The sequence below is a fragment of the Chelmon rostratus genome, chromosome 13 (assembly GCF_017976325.1).
Source record: "Chelmon rostratus isolate fCheRos1 chromosome 13, fCheRos1.pri, whole genome shotgun sequence".
NCBI lineage: Eukaryota > Metazoa > Chordata > Actinopteri > Chaetodontiformes > Chaetodontidae > Chelmon > Chelmon rostratus.
The window spans coordinates 19,994,197-20,011,969 of NC_055670.1; the positions used below are offsets into that span (position 1 = coordinate 19,994,197).

Sequence of the window (17,773 nt, forward strand, 5' to 3'; positions counted from 1 at the left end):
TGCAAGCGTGCATCTCTGCATGTGTGTAAATCTTCACAGATCTGTGTGTCTATATCTGTACCCTGCTATGTATGTATGTGTGTGTGTGTGTCCTCGTAGCATGTCTCAGCTCTGCTCCAGCAGTAAATGAGTATGTCAGTGCAGCCCATGTTAACTGTTGACACACTAATTTACTGTGGCTTCCCGTAAGACCTGCTCAGTAATATGGCTTATTGATGAGGCCACAGGGAGTGTGTGTGTGTGTGCGTGTTTGCATTGCTGAGTGTTTTCAGTGCTTGTGTACCCATACCGGAGATGAAATATCTGCCGCGCAGCAGATAAATATGGTCAGTGCATGGGTGATGTATGCACATGTAAATATTTGCTCTCTCTGTGTGTCTTTGATGGCCGTGGGTCGGGTGAATATTATGTCGAATATTTTTTTGCTCCCATTTTATAACATCGCTGTTTTAAGAGCAGAACAGAGGAGGAAACATGATCGCCGGGCTGGGAGAGATCCTGAACAGGAAATTGAACCGTGGTGAAAAACTGGACAAAATACAGCCGCCGCAGCGTCCCTGGAGTCTGGAGGTGACTACACACACTCACGCACATGTAAGAAAAATATCTAATACACCGAAAAGTGCTACCAAGTCTGCTCTGAAGTCTCAAACATTTATTCACAGGCACACATATGCACAGGAGTGAGGAGAGATTGATGGATTCAGAGCTGCTGGTCCCTCTGAGATCTCCACATTCTCCATGTGCCATTAACCTCAAAGATGGATGGAGGGGGGGAGCAGTGGTAAAATGGTAATCACAGCGGGCCGGTAGCATTTTGGATTACTTTACCAACATTACTGGGCCTCATTGCAGCCTGAACCCATAAAGCTATGTGTGCACGCACATGCTAAGTATTCCGACACAGTTCAGTAATATTGTAAAGGTGCTAAAAATGGTGAAGGAAAAAACGAAAAGTTTGCAGCTCGAGTTGCAAATATGGTAATTATGTCACATTTAATATTCACATTCTGGTTCTGCTGGGCAAGCGTTCGATATTAATCACATTATAAATGGCAGGAGTCCTTAGAAACCGATGGCGATCAGTGACTTGCAGGAAAGACTCCTCATGTTTTAAAAAGCACGGTTTCTCTTTGTCAAGACTTGAGGGCACTTCTGAGTTCAGAGAGGACCTGAAGTTTTTTAAGGTACTAGAGGAGAAGCTGAAGCATGTTGTTTTGGGTCAAATAGAGGCCTTTTATTGGTTTGTGGGTTGTTTCCAATGACCAGAACTGACCTTATTTTCATTGGGACCTGCTTTCGTGGGGCTCTTAACAGAACCGCTCATATTGTTCCTCTATGCGTGGGGGGCTCTCAAGGCAGTTGGTCTGCATCGCTTAACTCCCGAAAGTGAATCCCGCTCGGCCTCTGAAGGGACAGACGGGGGGAAAAGAGGGTGAAGAGAGATAATGTGGGGAGAGAAGAGAAGAAAGGAAATGGAAAAAACAAGGTGAAATGTGAAGAAACAGACGGACGAATAAATGAGTGAAAGAAAAAAAACTGAGAAATTAAGCATGAGGAAACAAGGGAGGAACACTTTGACGTGACCCGGCGGCAAGAAGGAGAGATAAAACGAAATTCAGAAACCAATGAAATGAAAAATCATTCATCGAATTAGCTGAACAAGAGAGAGCGATAGAGGATGCAGAGTGTTGGCAAGGTGTGGACAGGGCCAGCAGCGCTTGTCGACAGGCCAGCGGACAAGTTCTTCCCCTGACGCAGAGCGAGGATCACCTTACCCTCTACTGGCTTCACAGCTCTGTTGCAACACACACACACACACACACACATATTACGTTTTTATATAAATGCATTCGTGTTTCACTTCTCTCCAGTCAGTCCAGTAGTGTGAGTAGAAGAAATGGCAGAATAAATTAAACCAGCTTTGGCACGCAGGGCGTCATGTAATCTAGCAGTCAGTGGAGAGAGGAGAGAAAGAACACACCTCAGTGCTGCAGCGGTGAATTGATCTCTGGCCAGTGTGACACAAAAACATCGATCACTGCTCAGAATCAAAGACCCAACAGAATCCTGAATGTTGTCATTTAAACAAAATCTTTTATTAATTGTGAGACGTTTGGACTGAACTTCTGTGAGAGACTTAATGACCTCAGCCAGCGAGACGCTGTAGATCAGGAGTGTCAAAAGGCGGCCGTCGTGAATGGCTGGCGGGGGGGGACACACTTTTTCAGACAGTCTCTCCTGGAAGGCATTCATTGTCTTGCTCTTGGTTGCTCACATGTGGAGTGACAGAAAAGACAGCTAGAGAGAGAAATTCAAACCCTGGCTCCTTTCTCACCTCCGCACTGCTGGCCAATCACAGCGTGACGCCACCGCCACCGCCGCAGACATCAGGTTGTCGGTTTTGGAAAGTGACAGAAGTGGACGGACATGGCGCCTCACAATCCGACGCCGGAAAGGTGCTGGGGGGAGGGGGGTTTCCCCAAGCTATTTGACCATCTGACGAGCAGCTCTGACGGCTCTGACACCTCCCTTGTTTCCAAGGTAAATATGACACAGTCAGAGCGGCTGCGAGGAGAGTGGCAGCAGCAAGAGAGGCCATTAAAACAATAAAAACAGCTAAATGTGCCATATTTGGCCGTTTTCAACAATAGTGTGCTTTTTCTCTGCTCAAAAAATGAAATTCATACAATGTCCGACCAGATACAGTAGGTTAAAGAAGAAATTCCACCATATGTAGCCAAGATAGAATGCAAGTATGTGTGTAAGGGTCCAAGTATTATTTGCAAATGCATCTACAAGCAAATTCAGGGCTCTCAGCACGATTGGTGGTCCAGAAGTCCTGCATACCTGGCTGAGAGCAGCATGGCGACACACTGGGGCTGCTAACCCAAAACAACCCAGGGTCATCCGGCGAAATAGCTGAACCAAGTAGCAACGTCCAGGGCTGAAAAATCAAGCCTACAGCGATGTCTCAAAAACTGCAGTACCTCAAATAGCCACTTGAGGCTGCTTCCAAAAGTGAGTCAATCCCCATAGACCCCCATATTAAAATGGCCACAGCAGAAATAAACATGTTTACAGCCTGGTGCAAAAAAAAAGTTTTGGTCTGTAAAGCTAATTTCCCCGTAAGTAAGATGAATTTATATATAACTCACTAATTTAAATGATATTAAAGCTTACATTTATGCATAATCATGTGCATGGCTGCTTTGAGTGGGAGCTAGCTGCAAAGTTTCAGCAACCAGGCCTCATGTGGCCCACCTCAGCTGCACCCATGCTTCACCCATAGAGACTACGTTGATGTTTTATACAGCCTGTGAACTGAAGTGTCATCATTCAGCCGAACACTGCGGTGCAAGTGCATGCCTATTAGATCACTTTGTGACTGTTTACCTCATGACTGTTGCGATAAAAGATAAAATAGTTTCCACTGTGAAATCCTGTCTCTCTGTCTGGGTGTTATAAACCGCTGTGCTGTGTGCTGGTGGCTGATAAACCTTCATACTTGTGGATATGTTGCTCAAACTGGACTCCATCACTGTAACACCAGATTTAGATACTTGAATAGAGTGGCATCATCTAAATGTAGCCCTACGTGTTCATATTAACGTGCTACGCACATAAGAACAAGCAGCTCAGTGAGGCAGAGACACTCGGACTGTCTGTGAGCACCAGCAGCATTTCTGTCCATTTCCCTAAAATGGATTCTCGGTGATGTCAGTGGTGACTTCTGGGAAACCCAGTCTACTCCTTGGCAAGCAGAAAAGGTGTCATGGATTAGCATATCCTAGTTTCACAACATACCGTTGTAAGTTATACAGAAGAATGCGTGAAGGGAAAGTCCAGAAGGCTTGAATCCATGTGGCGAGTTGGTGTGAATTCAGAATGATTCACAGAGGTTATTGCTTTCCTGTCCAAAGTCTCCCTGCCAACTTGTGGATACTAAGATCTAAGGTACTTTTTGCATTCAGCGTGCTCTGTTCCCGTGTGAAACCAAAACTGGAACTGCAATTTTACACCGTTTTCATTATTTCACTTCAATGGGAGGACTGAATTCCTCCGTGTAGATTAGAATAATGTGAAAATGTTCATCGTAGAGCACCGCTGCAAAAACTGACGTTAAAGGAGGCTTTTTTTCAATCCAGTTTGAAGATTAAAGGAGCGGTACCTGTTCTCTATTGATCAAAATAAGACATTTCTACAAAGTGCAGCTCAGTATTGCATTGCATGTGATTTCTCTCTGCGCTCATCTCTTGACAGGTTCCAGTTGGCCTGGGTGGGTTTAATTTCAGTGAGGACGTGGGGAGCAAGAGGGGAGAGAGGCACAGGTTACAGGGGTCGAACGACTAGAGGGACCCAAGGAATGAGTAGGGTGACTCTTACTCTCGCTCTCTTTCACACACACACACACACACATACACACACACACACAGACCTGTCATGGAAAAAAGAACTTAATACCTTCAGACCTCCAGAGATGTTAGGAAACATCTGAGTGACAGCTTGATGGCGTGTATGTGCGCCTGCATGCGTGTGTCACATGTCACCGTCCTGAACTCAGACCAGTGATTCACCTGCCCGCTGGTAATCATGGGCCAGTTACAGCAAAAGCAAAGCTGACCAGGAAATGAGAACAAACGGGATTGTGATATCAGCGAGCATGTGTCTCAGTTGTAAGAGCACTTGTTCTCAGAGAAGCTTGTGTCAGAGAAGTTCAGGGCGCTATAAATATGTGCCACATGGCAACAGCGATTGTGTGATTTCGAAGGGATTTTCTTCCCACGTAATAACTCAGGGCACAACCTGATTTTTACTGAGCGGTCAATGGTGAGTTCAGCTGTGTCATTATGGGCTGCATGTGTGTGCATCTGTGTGTGAATGCGTGCAGGGTGTGTCCTGGGAAGCCACTACGAGAGCCAAGATTTGGTTAGTTTTTCAGACCGCAGGCTTTGGTGTTGCTGAAAGCCCTAAAACACACCTCCCACTGACATCCAGCCTGTGTCCTACGACTGAGACGGAGACACAGTTTTAAACAGCAAGTGTGCAGAAGTTCAGTCCACTTGGATGCGTGTGAAATTATCCCCTGGTTATTTGCCATTCAGCCTCATTTCTGTGGGTGCGCCTCAGCATCATATTGCTGTCTATATCTTCCTCCCCTCGTTTAGATTCTGTTCACCGCTGACCCATGTGCCCTTAGTAAACAGCTTTTTGTCCCGGACTGCATTTTTGCATCCAGGAGCTAAATCGTTATTACCGCAATGGCTGCTCTGCATGACAAGTAAATCTGCATTTTTCAGAAAGAAAATTCTCCTGTTAATCTTCAAGTCAAAGATTATTCGTAAAAAGCATGTTTGGCATCTGATTATCAAGTCACTTATCAGATTCCTTTCCATTTTGATTAGTTTTTACGTGCACATGTGCAGCGTTTCCTGCTGTAAACCAGCACCAGGCTCCTTTTAAAGCTCCCAGCACTACTACAAAGCTCATAAAGCTGTGCTGTGGGCCTCTTCTTTCCCTGTTTCCTACCTTTCTTCTTTCCACCTCCCGCTATTCCCTTGAATGCTGGAGACAGAGAGAAAGGTGGAGGAAGAAAGGGGGAGATGGGGAGGAATTAAAAGAGGAGGGAGGGAGTATCTTGAAAAAGAGAGGAAGTGAATGGAAATGGGAAAAGATGGAGAAATTTGGTGCCAATGCATCAGTGGGAGAGAGGAAAAAGGTAAGAGAGGGTGAGGCAAAAAAGAGGGAGAGAGAAGGGAGTGAGAGGGAGATGAAACTGCTCTTTAATCAGTGAGGGGCTATATGGAGGCGGGCCGAGGTGCCTACTGTAATCCGATACACGCTCGCGCGCACGGCGTGCACGCACACCGAGACAGGGGACTGAGTGAGCAGTCCTGCTCACTGCCACAAACCCGGCGGAGATCGGAGGGGAAGGAACGCGCTGCCGGAGCTGCCGGGAGAGAGAGACATACACTGAGCGTGAAGGAGAGAGAGAGAGAGAGTGTGTGAACGGGAGAGGGTATAGAAGAGCGCGTTTCAGCGGAGAGACGCACAGTTTGCAGGAGGACAGCGGAGAGGCTGCACGTTTGTCTGCTCCCGATCAGTTTTACGCACGCACGCCGGAGCTGCCTCTCCCAGGAGATCTTGTGTTATCTTTTGCGCAAGAACGGACTGTTATCGGGACAGTGCATCAAGAGGAAAATCGATGGGAGAATTTTTTGTTCTTTCCCACTCACCACTTTTAGGCTCAGAAGTAAATACGCAACTGGGAAAGGTTTGGGGATATTTTATCGAGACGAGGAGGAAGCGCTCGCGTTACTTTTTCAGGTTTTAATTTGATTTAATGGTTGTGGGCAGATGTTTCCGTTGGTTCCTGGTGCCTTCAGCCAGTGATTTCCACTTTGTTTCAAATTTTACGATTTTGTCTGTCAACCAGCGTGTCGACGAGGCTTCTATTCCCACGCGCGTTGAGACTGACAGGGGGACACAGTGCTGCCGTCTGTGCGCACCGCAATGGATTTTGAGGGTTTAAATTGTGTTTAGAGTAGAAATCGTGCTGATTGCAGATCGATTTGCGCAGATTGGGTTTCCCAGCAGAAGAAGTGCACACTGTTTAAGCTCGTACAAAGAGTGTTTAACCGGCGCGATATTCTTGGAAAGCCCGGTGAACGCAGCCCGGCATTTGCGGTGGACTTTGGGCACTTCTTGAGTTGCGCTCCAAAGAAACAGAGAACTGTGGAAAAGGAGAAGAAAAGGGGACTTTGGACTGCAGCTTTGTCTCAGATATACAGAATAAAACCATAGAGGAGGAGAAGAGGCGCTTTCCTCGGGAAAAGATGGATTTATTCATATGGCTTTGTGGATGTTTACTGGCTTTTCTCTTGCCTTCAGCAATCAAAGCAGAGGAAGGAGGTGAGTTTGACACTTTCGCTGCCCGCTCAAATCACGCTGTCACACGTAGGTGGCAAGTGGAAATTAACCCGCTTTTTTTGGAGAACATTTTCCTAATACACAACACAAGTGTGGAGTCTGTTAAACGCATTAGGGATGGGACTATTTCTGTTGAGGAAACGTGGTGTTTCCCTGTCAAACCACAATGCGTAAAGAATGTAAAATCTTAAAATTTTAAGGGAAGCAGTCGATAGTACCACTCGCTTTCCAATAATGCGTTATCATCATAGTGCCGAGAGACGTGGATTCATTCAGCACAGCAGGAGAGAGATCCTGGCTGCAGATGCCCTGTCTTGTAGCACTGACCCATCTCGCTCGGTCGGTACCAGAGGTTGGAAGAAAAAAACGAGCAGACAACTTGCAACGAGCCATCAGCGCACAGAAAATCAGTTATCTTTCTCTCACAATTTAATTCACATTTAGACAATTGGGTTTGGGTTAATGCAACTTTCTAACAAGGTAATTTTACAGATTCACATCGTCAGCGCCGAAACGTTTCCATCGTCCCTCTCCACTGCCGGAGTCAGTCCGTCTTGTAATAACAGAAGGATGTTGGCTTGATGTCAGAATTGATTTTTGTCGCCTTTACAAACACCTTAACCATATGATGAGGGTTTTAAACGACATCTTTATCAATCAGTGTTCTCTGGAGGGCCCTTCAATAATGAAAAATCGCTATGATGTTCCTATAATATGCCTACAGGGACCAATGTGAGCGCCAGAGGTCTGTGAGGTAGCTGCTCAGCTCAGAGTTTATAGTGACTTTATCGCGCTTGCGTTATCTCATAAGGTGTCACTATGATGTAGTCTTATAACATTCCTTGAAAGACAGTTACCTCAAGGCTGACAGGTGCGTGCAACAGGGCTCCCCTTTCGAATGTTAGAGCGAAGTGGTGGCGGTGAAACTGACCGGGCTACTGTCTCCGTCTACCGGAGGCCAGCACCGGCGCCAGACGCACGGAGGTCCCTCTCCGCTCTGCCTCCACGGAGCGAGGCTGCGGCCAGTTGGCGAGGTCCGTCACTGCCCCGGTCCGTGTGCGCGATGGGGTTTGAAGCATGCACTCATCCATCAGCGGTTTACCTTTGTGCATACGCACATGCTCTGATGAGAGAAACAGCACAAACTCTGCGATTTGAATTCGATTGAAGGCGGAAAGGGTCAAAGACTCGTTCATTGCGCTGGTCTGATGCGTTTAATGTCGCTCTCCGTATGTTTTAATCATTAATACAATCTTTACGCACAGGGCGCACACTGGAAAACTCTTTTTTATGCACCGAGCTTCACTGAGAAGTATGTTAGTTTGTCTGGTTTCAAGAAACGTAGCTGTGGTAACTCCAGGTAGAGGCATCAATAATTAAATGCACTGTTAAGGGGCCACAGGTGTGCGTTTATGGGTAACTTGAAGTGTCTCAGCCAATAAGAACTAAGGAATAATTTTATAAAGCAAATTAGCTTTAAAAAAACTGGAGAGATTTACAAATTTCCCATCATGCATTTAGAAGCAACAACTTTATTTTTTGCCTCCTTACAAAGAGTTTGACGGCCTAAATCGTGGGGCTGATGACTCGTTTTTCACCACAAACAGACACGCTCTCATTGCCTCTAATGGTTGCTCATAGCGGGCCTCTGCACAATAGATAGAGAACTACTACAATCTGCTTTTAAATCCTGACCTCAAGGCCAATTTTCTGCTTCAAGATACGTTTGTGTGTGTAAATAATTTGTAAATGAGGGGATTGAGAGAGGAGAGCTGTGGAGGAGTTGGTTGCATTCTAAATTTAATCGATTTAGGGCTCACTCTGCAGGCGAGCCAGGGCTTTTTGCAGATCTCATGACTTGGATTGAGTGGCCCGCCTGCCAAATGTTGTTTTGGAGAAAAGCAGTGAGCAGAGAGCACAGTGGAGGCATTCTTTACATCACATTTCACCTCTGATGTGAGAGGATATGTGCCACGGAACAAACCGCAATGTGTGGAGGCTTCAGCTGAAGTCTGAAAGTCAGTTCAGGCCACAGTGAACAGCCGGTTGGGGTGAAATGGTTAGATTTTCACAGATAATTGATAACTGCCGGCCTATTTTCGAGACTGTCCTATCCTTGCAAATTACATCTGAACAACAGCTTAACATTTTCATATTATGCAAAAAATTAAAGGGAAGTTGTGGCAAGAAGGAGAGTTTATTTCGACACCAGACGCCAGGATGGCTCTTCCGTCTCCTTCCACCAGTCACCATTGTTTTTTTTAACCACAGTCTTTCCTCAACTGTTACCAGTTCTCCTTTTAACCAAGACCAACAGTTTCCTATCTTACCAATGTAAAACCCTAATTTCTGTTGTTTTCATATAAGGACCACTGTTATTTTTCTGAGAAGACAACAGATGAACCTTCATTTTTCTGGGGACTCCCTCAAGCTCCCTTTGAGATCTCCCTGCTGGTACCCTGAGATCCACCGGAGCGCGCACACACACACATGCAGCAGTAGGCTGTGCAGGATGGAGCTTCCTCAGCAGTAAACTTTCACAGATGCCTCTGCTCCGTCGTCTCCGGAGAGATGAGTAAGGATGAGACCAAGAAGTGTATATATAGAGACAGAGAGGAGGGAGGGATGGAAGAACAGGGAGGAGGAAGTGGCAGAGACTGAAGCAGGCAGGAGGAAGCTGCGAAAAGAAGCGAACGAAACGGAAGAATGATTTTCAGCCTCGCTGTTTGATCCTGTTTCTTCATTCTGTTTGATCACAGCTGTGCCTGGAAGGGAGATAAACGGACATAATTGGCCACTCAAGACCAGCTGTCTGCTTCTATAGTGTCTCTGCTGAAATGTGCTGGATGATGAAACGGGCTCACACAGTGTGAGAAGTAAGCTAGCAGAGGGGTGAACTGCCCACAGGTATGCACAAAGGGCTGGTTTTTGAGGCTGCTGTTGATGGCTCATACCAAACCAATGTGATTGTAAAAGTCTGAAGCTTAGTCCAACTTTTAGGGTGGAAAAATCCTCCAAACAACTCCGCCTACAGAAAGGGAAATAAATAGTTCTGACATAGTTTTAAGGTTAACCAAGTCTGCTATTGATTACATTTTTGGTTGTATTTGTTACAAGTCATTGTGCTGCAGAATTTAAAGACTTTTGCTAAAGTCTAAGTTTCTGTGTGACTGTGATGGCTTTTTTGTCGCATTAACTGTTTTCTAGCCTTAAGCTTTAGCCCCACAGCTAACATAAGCAGCTGCTGTTACCCACTGGGACAGGCCTGTAATAATTAAATGTTGCATCGGTGTGGGTCATAGTGCTTTGTAAGCTCCAACAGGGCATCAATAAAACAAACCAACCATGTCATTTGTTCACACAATGGGCTTATTCCCTGTTTTTGCTCCGTACGTGATGAATTGACTCGTTGCCACGAACCCGTTCGTTCTGTGTAATTACTTTGCGGTGGAAAAGATCAGCTGTTAGCCTGAAATATTGCAGATATTATTTCCTATAAATATGCATTTAACTGCATTTGTTCCTTTCTCTGTAATTTTGTGTTTCCACGGATAATTACTCAGTGCATATGAAGATTGGCAAGCGTGCTTTAGAAAGGCTGGGAACGCATCAGCGCGTTATGGCAAATCAAACAACAGAGTAACAAAGAGTGAGCGAATAAACGCTCAATGTCGAGAGCGAAATAAAGTTCAGCGGCTATAAAAAAAAGAAAGGATCAGTGCCTCTGATATCAGCTCACCTGTGCATGTTTTACCCTCATTTTCTATACAAAAGGCCTGGAAATGCTTTAGCAATACGGGCTTGTGAACTTTCACCCCGGTGAAGCACACTGACACAATGAAGCAGCAAAAAGAGACGCAGAGAGAGCATTCGGCGGTGCAAAAGAGCGAGAGAGGGGAAAGGGAGGAACAGAGAGGGAGAGAGAGCACGAGGGGGCATTAGTGAAATAAGAAGAAAGCAGCAGAGTGTGAAGCAGTCGTTGAGTGGAGCCACCTGCAGTAAACCGAGCCAGATTTATTCCTCCCCTCTGTCAAACAGGCTCTCTGGCCAACGTAAAATATATTATTAATAGATACTCTGATTATTATGTACATGTAACAAGATAGAATTCTCTAAATAATTATCCTGAGAAGACTGAAATTACATCATGATTGAAGAGGTGAATTAGCAGATGGATATTTTAGATTCTCACTGGCTGTAATAGATTCAAACAGAGGCCATTTTCATGAGGACAAACCACACAGATTTGCTCACAAAGAGGTGAAATTTAAACATCTTAGTATGTAACAAGTGATTATGGTAATTATCCCCGGGCATACAGGTGGAGAGGTTCTTCAAAAACTGATTCCATTTGGATTGAGCTGCAGGTAGCAGCTGCTTTTCCACCAGGTTTCAGGATGAATGGTTATCCTCAGTCATCGAGTGATTCACACTCATGTCTTTCTGTTCCTTTTCTCTCATTTTAGGGCACAAATATCCAGAAAATGAGCCGTGCAGCTTTTAAAAATACAAATGCATGTATCAAACCAGAATATTAGTCTTCCCATCATTAGAGTAAATGTGGTTTAACAGCAGAAACATGGTCCACCGACATCAACAACCTAGTTTGCAGTGAGCGAGTAAACATTAAGCTAATTAACCTTCGGCACCGTCTCTCCCTCTCGCGCTCGCCTCTAAAAGGGAAAGGACAATTAGTGGGTCCAGCAGGATGTTCTAATTACAGTTATCATGTCATTAGTAAACTGTTAGTATTCTAGTGTCTTCATTGGCCATTGGTAATGACTGGGGTAATTAGAGAGGATGGGGTGATCAGCGTGTGTGTGTGTGTGTGCTCGTATTTGTACAAATGTCCTCAGAGGGAATGGGAGATCATGGAAATCTTTCAAATGAGAACATTTGCCTGTTCTCGCTTCTTCTAAAGGCCTCACACACAAAGAAAAATGTGTGTGTGTGTGTGTGAGCGTGTGTCAGTAGTCCCTCCGGAGCAGTGCCGTGCGAGGCCACAGGTTGTTTTCCTTTTTCTCTTTCCCTTCACGCTGAATCATCCTGTTGTTTTCCTCTTTTCATGGCACTTCACCTCTCCTTTAATAGCACTCTCTGTCTCCTTCTCCACACCTCCCTCTGTCAGTGTTTTCCCTCGCTCTGATTAAGAAACCTCCCTCACCTTCTTCTCGCCCCACTTCTCCACGGTGGGAAATCTCTTTACTCGTTTGTCCACTTTTTCTCTCTGACCCCGTCAATCTATGCCACCCTATGTTTTCTCTCCCCTGTTCTCTCTGAATGAAGCTCAGCAGTTGGAAATCCATTCACACAGCTTGTTTGACTGATGCAGAGCATTAAGTTTGCTGTTTTTACTGCTTTTTGAACAGAAGCTTAAAGGAATACACCAGATCCAGGTTCCCTCCCTCAACACAAATGCTTCACATAACCGACTCTTTAATATATCTAGATGAGCGATAACAGGCTCCACAGTTGGAAGGTAAATCCTGGTAATAAAAGATCAGCAGTAAACACAAATAATGAAGATTTTCAGACTAAAACCTGTGTTTATGCTTTTTAACACTGAGGTCAGAACTCGTTTTTATGGTATTTGAAGTATGTCTTGAGATGCGGCTGCCAGGAACCTACAGTACCAGTACCTGTGTTTATTCAGCCTTTATTTATACAGAGTAGATGGGCCTGTTATAACTGAGAGGCAAACTACATGCGAAAAGGTCCTGGTATCATTTGAGTTATCATCAGGTTTAGCATGTAGCACTTGACCCCATTTTCAGTGGTATGATCGAAGGTAAACTTGAACAGGAATGCATAAACACGATGTCAAGAGAAGTTAATGGGACCAGATAGGAACACGGGGTCCTTGTGCTCTGCAGGGCGTCAAAAACAGAAAGTAATGCGTTTAAAGGCTCATGTGATTATAGCTGGTAGTGAGAGACTGTCTGGCCATTTCCAATGCAGCTGGATTCGCCGGTGTGACATCAGCGAGTAGAGAAGCAACTGTTCATTCGTGGCTACTAAAGTGTAGATGCTACTATAACATCAGTTATATCACAACTTTATTAACTGAAAGAAGAGCAAAGAGCAACACCGTTTCTTAAAAGAAGAGATGTTTTCGGCTTCGGCTCTCCTGCTACGTCGTATGGTTCGTTGATCCGATTGGTTGAAGTTAGCTAGGTGGTTCATCCAATCACCTGCCAAGACTTTTTCTTTGAAAGTGCCCGCTCTTTTCCAAACACTTCCCATGGACGACTTCCCACACGGTTGTGTGTGACAAACCATCTGGCGCGTCAGGTTGTTTTTCAAGAAAAACGACAAAATCAGTCGATTCTGCCCCAAAACATCAATATTTGTTCACTCACAAGAGGCTGCTGTGATGGTAATGATGGGAGTGATGGGGGGAGTAAGGTGATTGTTATTCGCCTTATTGCTGTCACGTGATAAAATGATTTAGATTTTTTTTCAATAAATTGGTATTCAGGGGCGTCAGATCAGAAAATGTGTCTTTCTGGAGGCAGTGGACAAACACTGTAGTTTGACTTTTACTTAGCAGGACTGTGTTCATGGTGCATCGTCTCATCCTGATTACCTCAAATCATTCATCACAAACTTTTGGACATCGAGGCTGAGAGATTACTCGTCCCAGAGCACTAAATCTACCCTGACACGCTCCCTCTCTCGTCATTCCTGAACCTTAAATCCACCCTTTTCTGCTGCACCTCCTCTCCTCTTTGTCACACTGCTCCACTTCAGTCGTCTTTTCAGCTGCTCTCTCCGTTATTGATCTTAAATCTTTTACTGTATCTTCCGTTCTGCGCTGTCGTATCCTCGCTCGTCTCTCTAAAGCCCCACGGCTCAGTTAAGTGTCTTTGCTCCTGAGCTGAGAAGCTTGTTCTCATGTCAGTTCTCTTTCTGCATCACACACTCATCCTTCTCCCTCGTTTTTTAAAGAGCCCTCGTCTCCCTTCTCTCCATTTTCCCATCAGTCTTTTTGTTTCTCTGTTCCTTTGTAGTCCTCCGCCATCCCTCCCTCTATGTTACACACATACAAACACACACACACTCTTTTCTCTCTGTAGTTTTCCACTGTGGCTTAATGCAGGGCACCTGGAGAAAAGCACAACCCCACCTGTTTGTGTGTGTGTGTGTGTGTGTGTGTGTGTGAGTGAACGAGTGCGAGAGCCTTGTATTTTCTGTCCAGTGAGCTTTTCTGAGCTGCTGACTTTCTCTTTTCAGATGATGAGAGACAGATGTTCTGGCTTTACTCTTTCTCTCTTTCCTCTGGCCTCCCTTTCTTTCTCTCCCCTCTATCTTTCTGTCCGTTCCTGAGGTTTCCCAGGTTTCGGTGTCTAGAAGCACCTTGGTTTGGATCCAAAGACGACATTTCAGCCTGTTATTTGCAGTGTTCCTGGTGTTCCCACAGCCACACAAAGGCTTTTTGCTACACATGTATCTGTATTTCTGCTGTTTAAGGTAACAAAGCTTGAAGCGTTTTTTGTGAGTGCTTCATGACTCTGGAACCCAGCCATTTTACTGGAAATGCATTGCAAACAGCAACAAAAAACATGGAAATCAATGGGAAAATAAGCAATTTGTTCCCTCAGGCGTTGATGCAGATGGTCAGGGTATATTGATTGTTAAATACAGGGATCTGTTTCCAACAAGGTCACAGTAATGAGTGTATGAGACTTTGAGTATTGGGCCAGTGTTGGTGGATAATAAGTTGATCTGCCAAATAATACCCTCGCTCGTTTTTCTACATGAAACACACTTTCATACACCAACACTTGCTAAATCACTGTGTGCTAATGCTATCATTATGGGCTCGGGCCAGTGGAAATGAATGCGGACTGTGATCCAGCACGTAAGCAGAATTCTAGCAAATCGATTGCGACAGGCTGAAAAGTGTCTCTTTAGAGTCAAACCAGGCTTCCCACTCAGAGGGAAGATGAATCTGTAAGGGAGCTAAGAAACAAGGTCAGAAAATTTGCATTTGGGGCCAACAAACAAGGATCTAGTTCAATTTTGCAAAGCGTCTCCATGTGGAAACGCGTGTGTTTTTCTACACGTTTGTGTGCACCTCTGTGCATGTTGCTGTGCGCGAATTTCAGTTCAAGTTTCTCACATTTCTGTACGGGTGCATCTGTGTGTGTGTGTGTGTGTGTGTGTGTGTGTGTGTGTGTGTGTGTGTGTAAAAAAAAGTTGCTGAATAGGTGTTATCAGGATGCAATACTAAACGTGGTGGAGAGCCATAAATAATGCAGTGACCTGTCTTATATCCCTGCCTGACAGCTTAGCACCGTTTACTGCTGCTTATTCTGTGTGTGTGTGTGTGTGTGTGTGTGTGTGTGTGTGTGTGTGTGTGTGTGTGCGCCAGAGGGCCATAAGCGGTGTTCAGCGGTTTGTGTTCATACATTTGTTGTGAATATGTGGTCTAAATACAACCCCTCCCTGAGGCTCACACATGCTGATGCGGTCGACAGAAGCTGTCTTGTGTGAAGTCTTGTGGGTCAACTGCAGTGAAATGTTCGTGTCTTCTGTGAGGGACAAACTGAGACCGTGAAAACTGGGATGTTTTGGCACTTTCTGTTTCATCCCGTCTTGTAAACTTTATGCTCCAACTCACCACAGAAGTTTAGGGTCCAGTTTGATGCTGCAGTAAAGGATGATTTTGGTTTATTTCAGTTTTGGTCTTATTTGTGGTTATGATAACACTTGTTTTCTGTGACAATTAGCTGAGATGTGGGAATGCATCAGTAGAACTCTAATGGGACAAATTATACTCTTCCTCTCAACACCCACTGTATCATCTCTATTGCCACACATCTCTTTTTCTCATTTTTTCTCTCTCTGCCTGTCTCTCCCTGTCACTTTTACCTGTTTGATAATTCTTATCATGAATTCAGGCTTTCCCCAACTCAGCATCTCCTCTGTTCTGACACACACGCACACAGACATTACGCTTTTTTCCCAGCATGCACCTCATGGGTGCTGTGGTGTGGAATACAGACTAGTATTGCTATAGATTTACTTTTGGAAGCTGTGTTCATACAGTTTCTTGGTAAACAGACATAAAGATAGCAGCTGGCTATCCCTCCTAAAAGAAAAATGTTTCACTCCTCCAGTATACTAATATACTGATCTATCAGTGCAGGGGCTCTGCCTTATAATGACTGATGAGCTCAGCCTCAGCATGCTTTGAATGCATGTGTGTGTGTGATTGCTATCCAACATCCAAACAAAATCAAATTCATGCAAGAGGATGTGATGTCATCCGTGCACTCATCAACTCCCCGTGTGTCACTTCCTGCTCTGTTTGGACGTGATAATTGGTGAATGGCTTTGCGTGTGTTTGTGTCCGGATATTAATAGACCCTTAAAGCAGAGCAGACACAATACTTGATGCACACGCAGCGCCTGCCTCTCCATAATGCCAACCTTATTCATCAGGCACTTGGAGGCGCTGTCTTGATCGGCTGCACGCCAGAGGTGAAGATAGGAGAGGAGAGGGGGGTTAGTCTGAGTAGAAATGGATAAACAAAGGAAAAACACATCCTATCAACAAAAAATGTAAGAATATTCTCAATAAATGATCAAATCTTTGACCAAAACCACACTTAAGCTTAAAAAAGGTGTTTTATTCCACTGGATTGAGGAGATGCATGAAAGTAAAGAGCAAAGTAGAATAAACCTTCACTGGGTCTGAATCTAATGAAAACACATTTGTACTCTTTTCATTTTAAGACCTGCCACAATAACAACCAGGTATGCATTATGAGTCCAGACCAAAAGGTTATAAATCGCTTTCATTTCTCTAACAACTCTAGATGCTGCCCCCTTGTATCGCCTCGGCATTACCCAGATTTTCTGTGAGAGACAGTTAGCTAAGCGCTGTGCTAAAAGTGGTGTTTGGCCGGTGGTGCTGTGAGATTCCAGAGTGGTTAAACACTAATCCAGGTGGTGCTGAGATGAAATGCGTCTGGCCGGGTTACATAGGCCTTGTAACTCTACTCCTGTATTACTGTATGTCACCAGGGAGATTGGAAACAGATAGGAGGAGACAGACAGGACTCGCTGGCTCGCAGCGTGACGGAGGAAGGAGACACAGACAGAAGCAGAGAGAGCAACAGAGGGGTGATCACTGATTGTTTGCAGACAGCGTGAGGTAGACGCCACATATAGACGCCAAAGTGTCAATCACTTCGTGCAAAGATCTGACCTCCACATTCATCTCCCCTCGCTGATGCTGGAGCACATATGCACCGCTCCATGCGCGTTCATATTTCCAGCCGTGATAAAGAAAAGTGAGATTTTTAGACGCCTTCCTATTTGAATTGGTTCTGAAGATGGTGTCAGATAAAGCGTTTATGCTGTGTGTGTGTGTTAATGTTTGCATGTGTGACTCCTCTCAGAGTAGGTTTACAGTAGCCGGTCTATTTAAAGCGTGAAGATATGTTGTATTCTGCTGAGTAGTTTGACTTGGCTATGTCACCCTACTCAGCACAGTGGCAATAAATAAAACGTCATTGCGCTGCGGTGCCAGACGGTGGCACAGACCAAGAAGTTACACAACTGCTTCGCGCAGGTTCACACGGTTTTTCTTTGTGACGCAGGTTTCGTTTGGCTCTGATTGAAGCTATAATATAGACTGTCAGGAGCTTGATTGTGAGTTTGTTTTTCCTCTCATAAACAGGAAATTATCTCAGGGGTTGCTCGCTGGCCAAATACTTCCCAGTAAGCAGCCGACACTCACAGATGCTGTTTTTTATTAGCATAACCTGGTCCACTGTGGCCACCATCTTACCCAAAACATTTGTCTAAAATCAATCTGCTTCGGCCCAAATGA

At 44.9% G+C, this 17,773-nt stretch overlaps 1 protein-coding gene across 2 annotated transcripts in view; it reads left to right on the plus strand.

Moving 5' to 3' along the window:
- Positions 1-5,979: 5,979 nt before the first annotated feature.
- Positions 5,980-17,773, plus strand: part of LOC121615912 (neuropilin-2-like) — a 91,257-nt gene continuing 79,463 nt past the window's right edge. For both annotated transcript variants that reach the window (XM_041950429.1, XM_041950430.1), the window contains exon 1: positions 5,980-6,912. In XM_041950429.1, the coding sequence (XP_041806363.1) occupies positions 6,837-6,912 (76 nt within the window). In that variant the 5' untranslated portion in view covers positions 5,980-6,836. The remainder of the gene's footprint in view (positions 6,913-17,773) is intronic.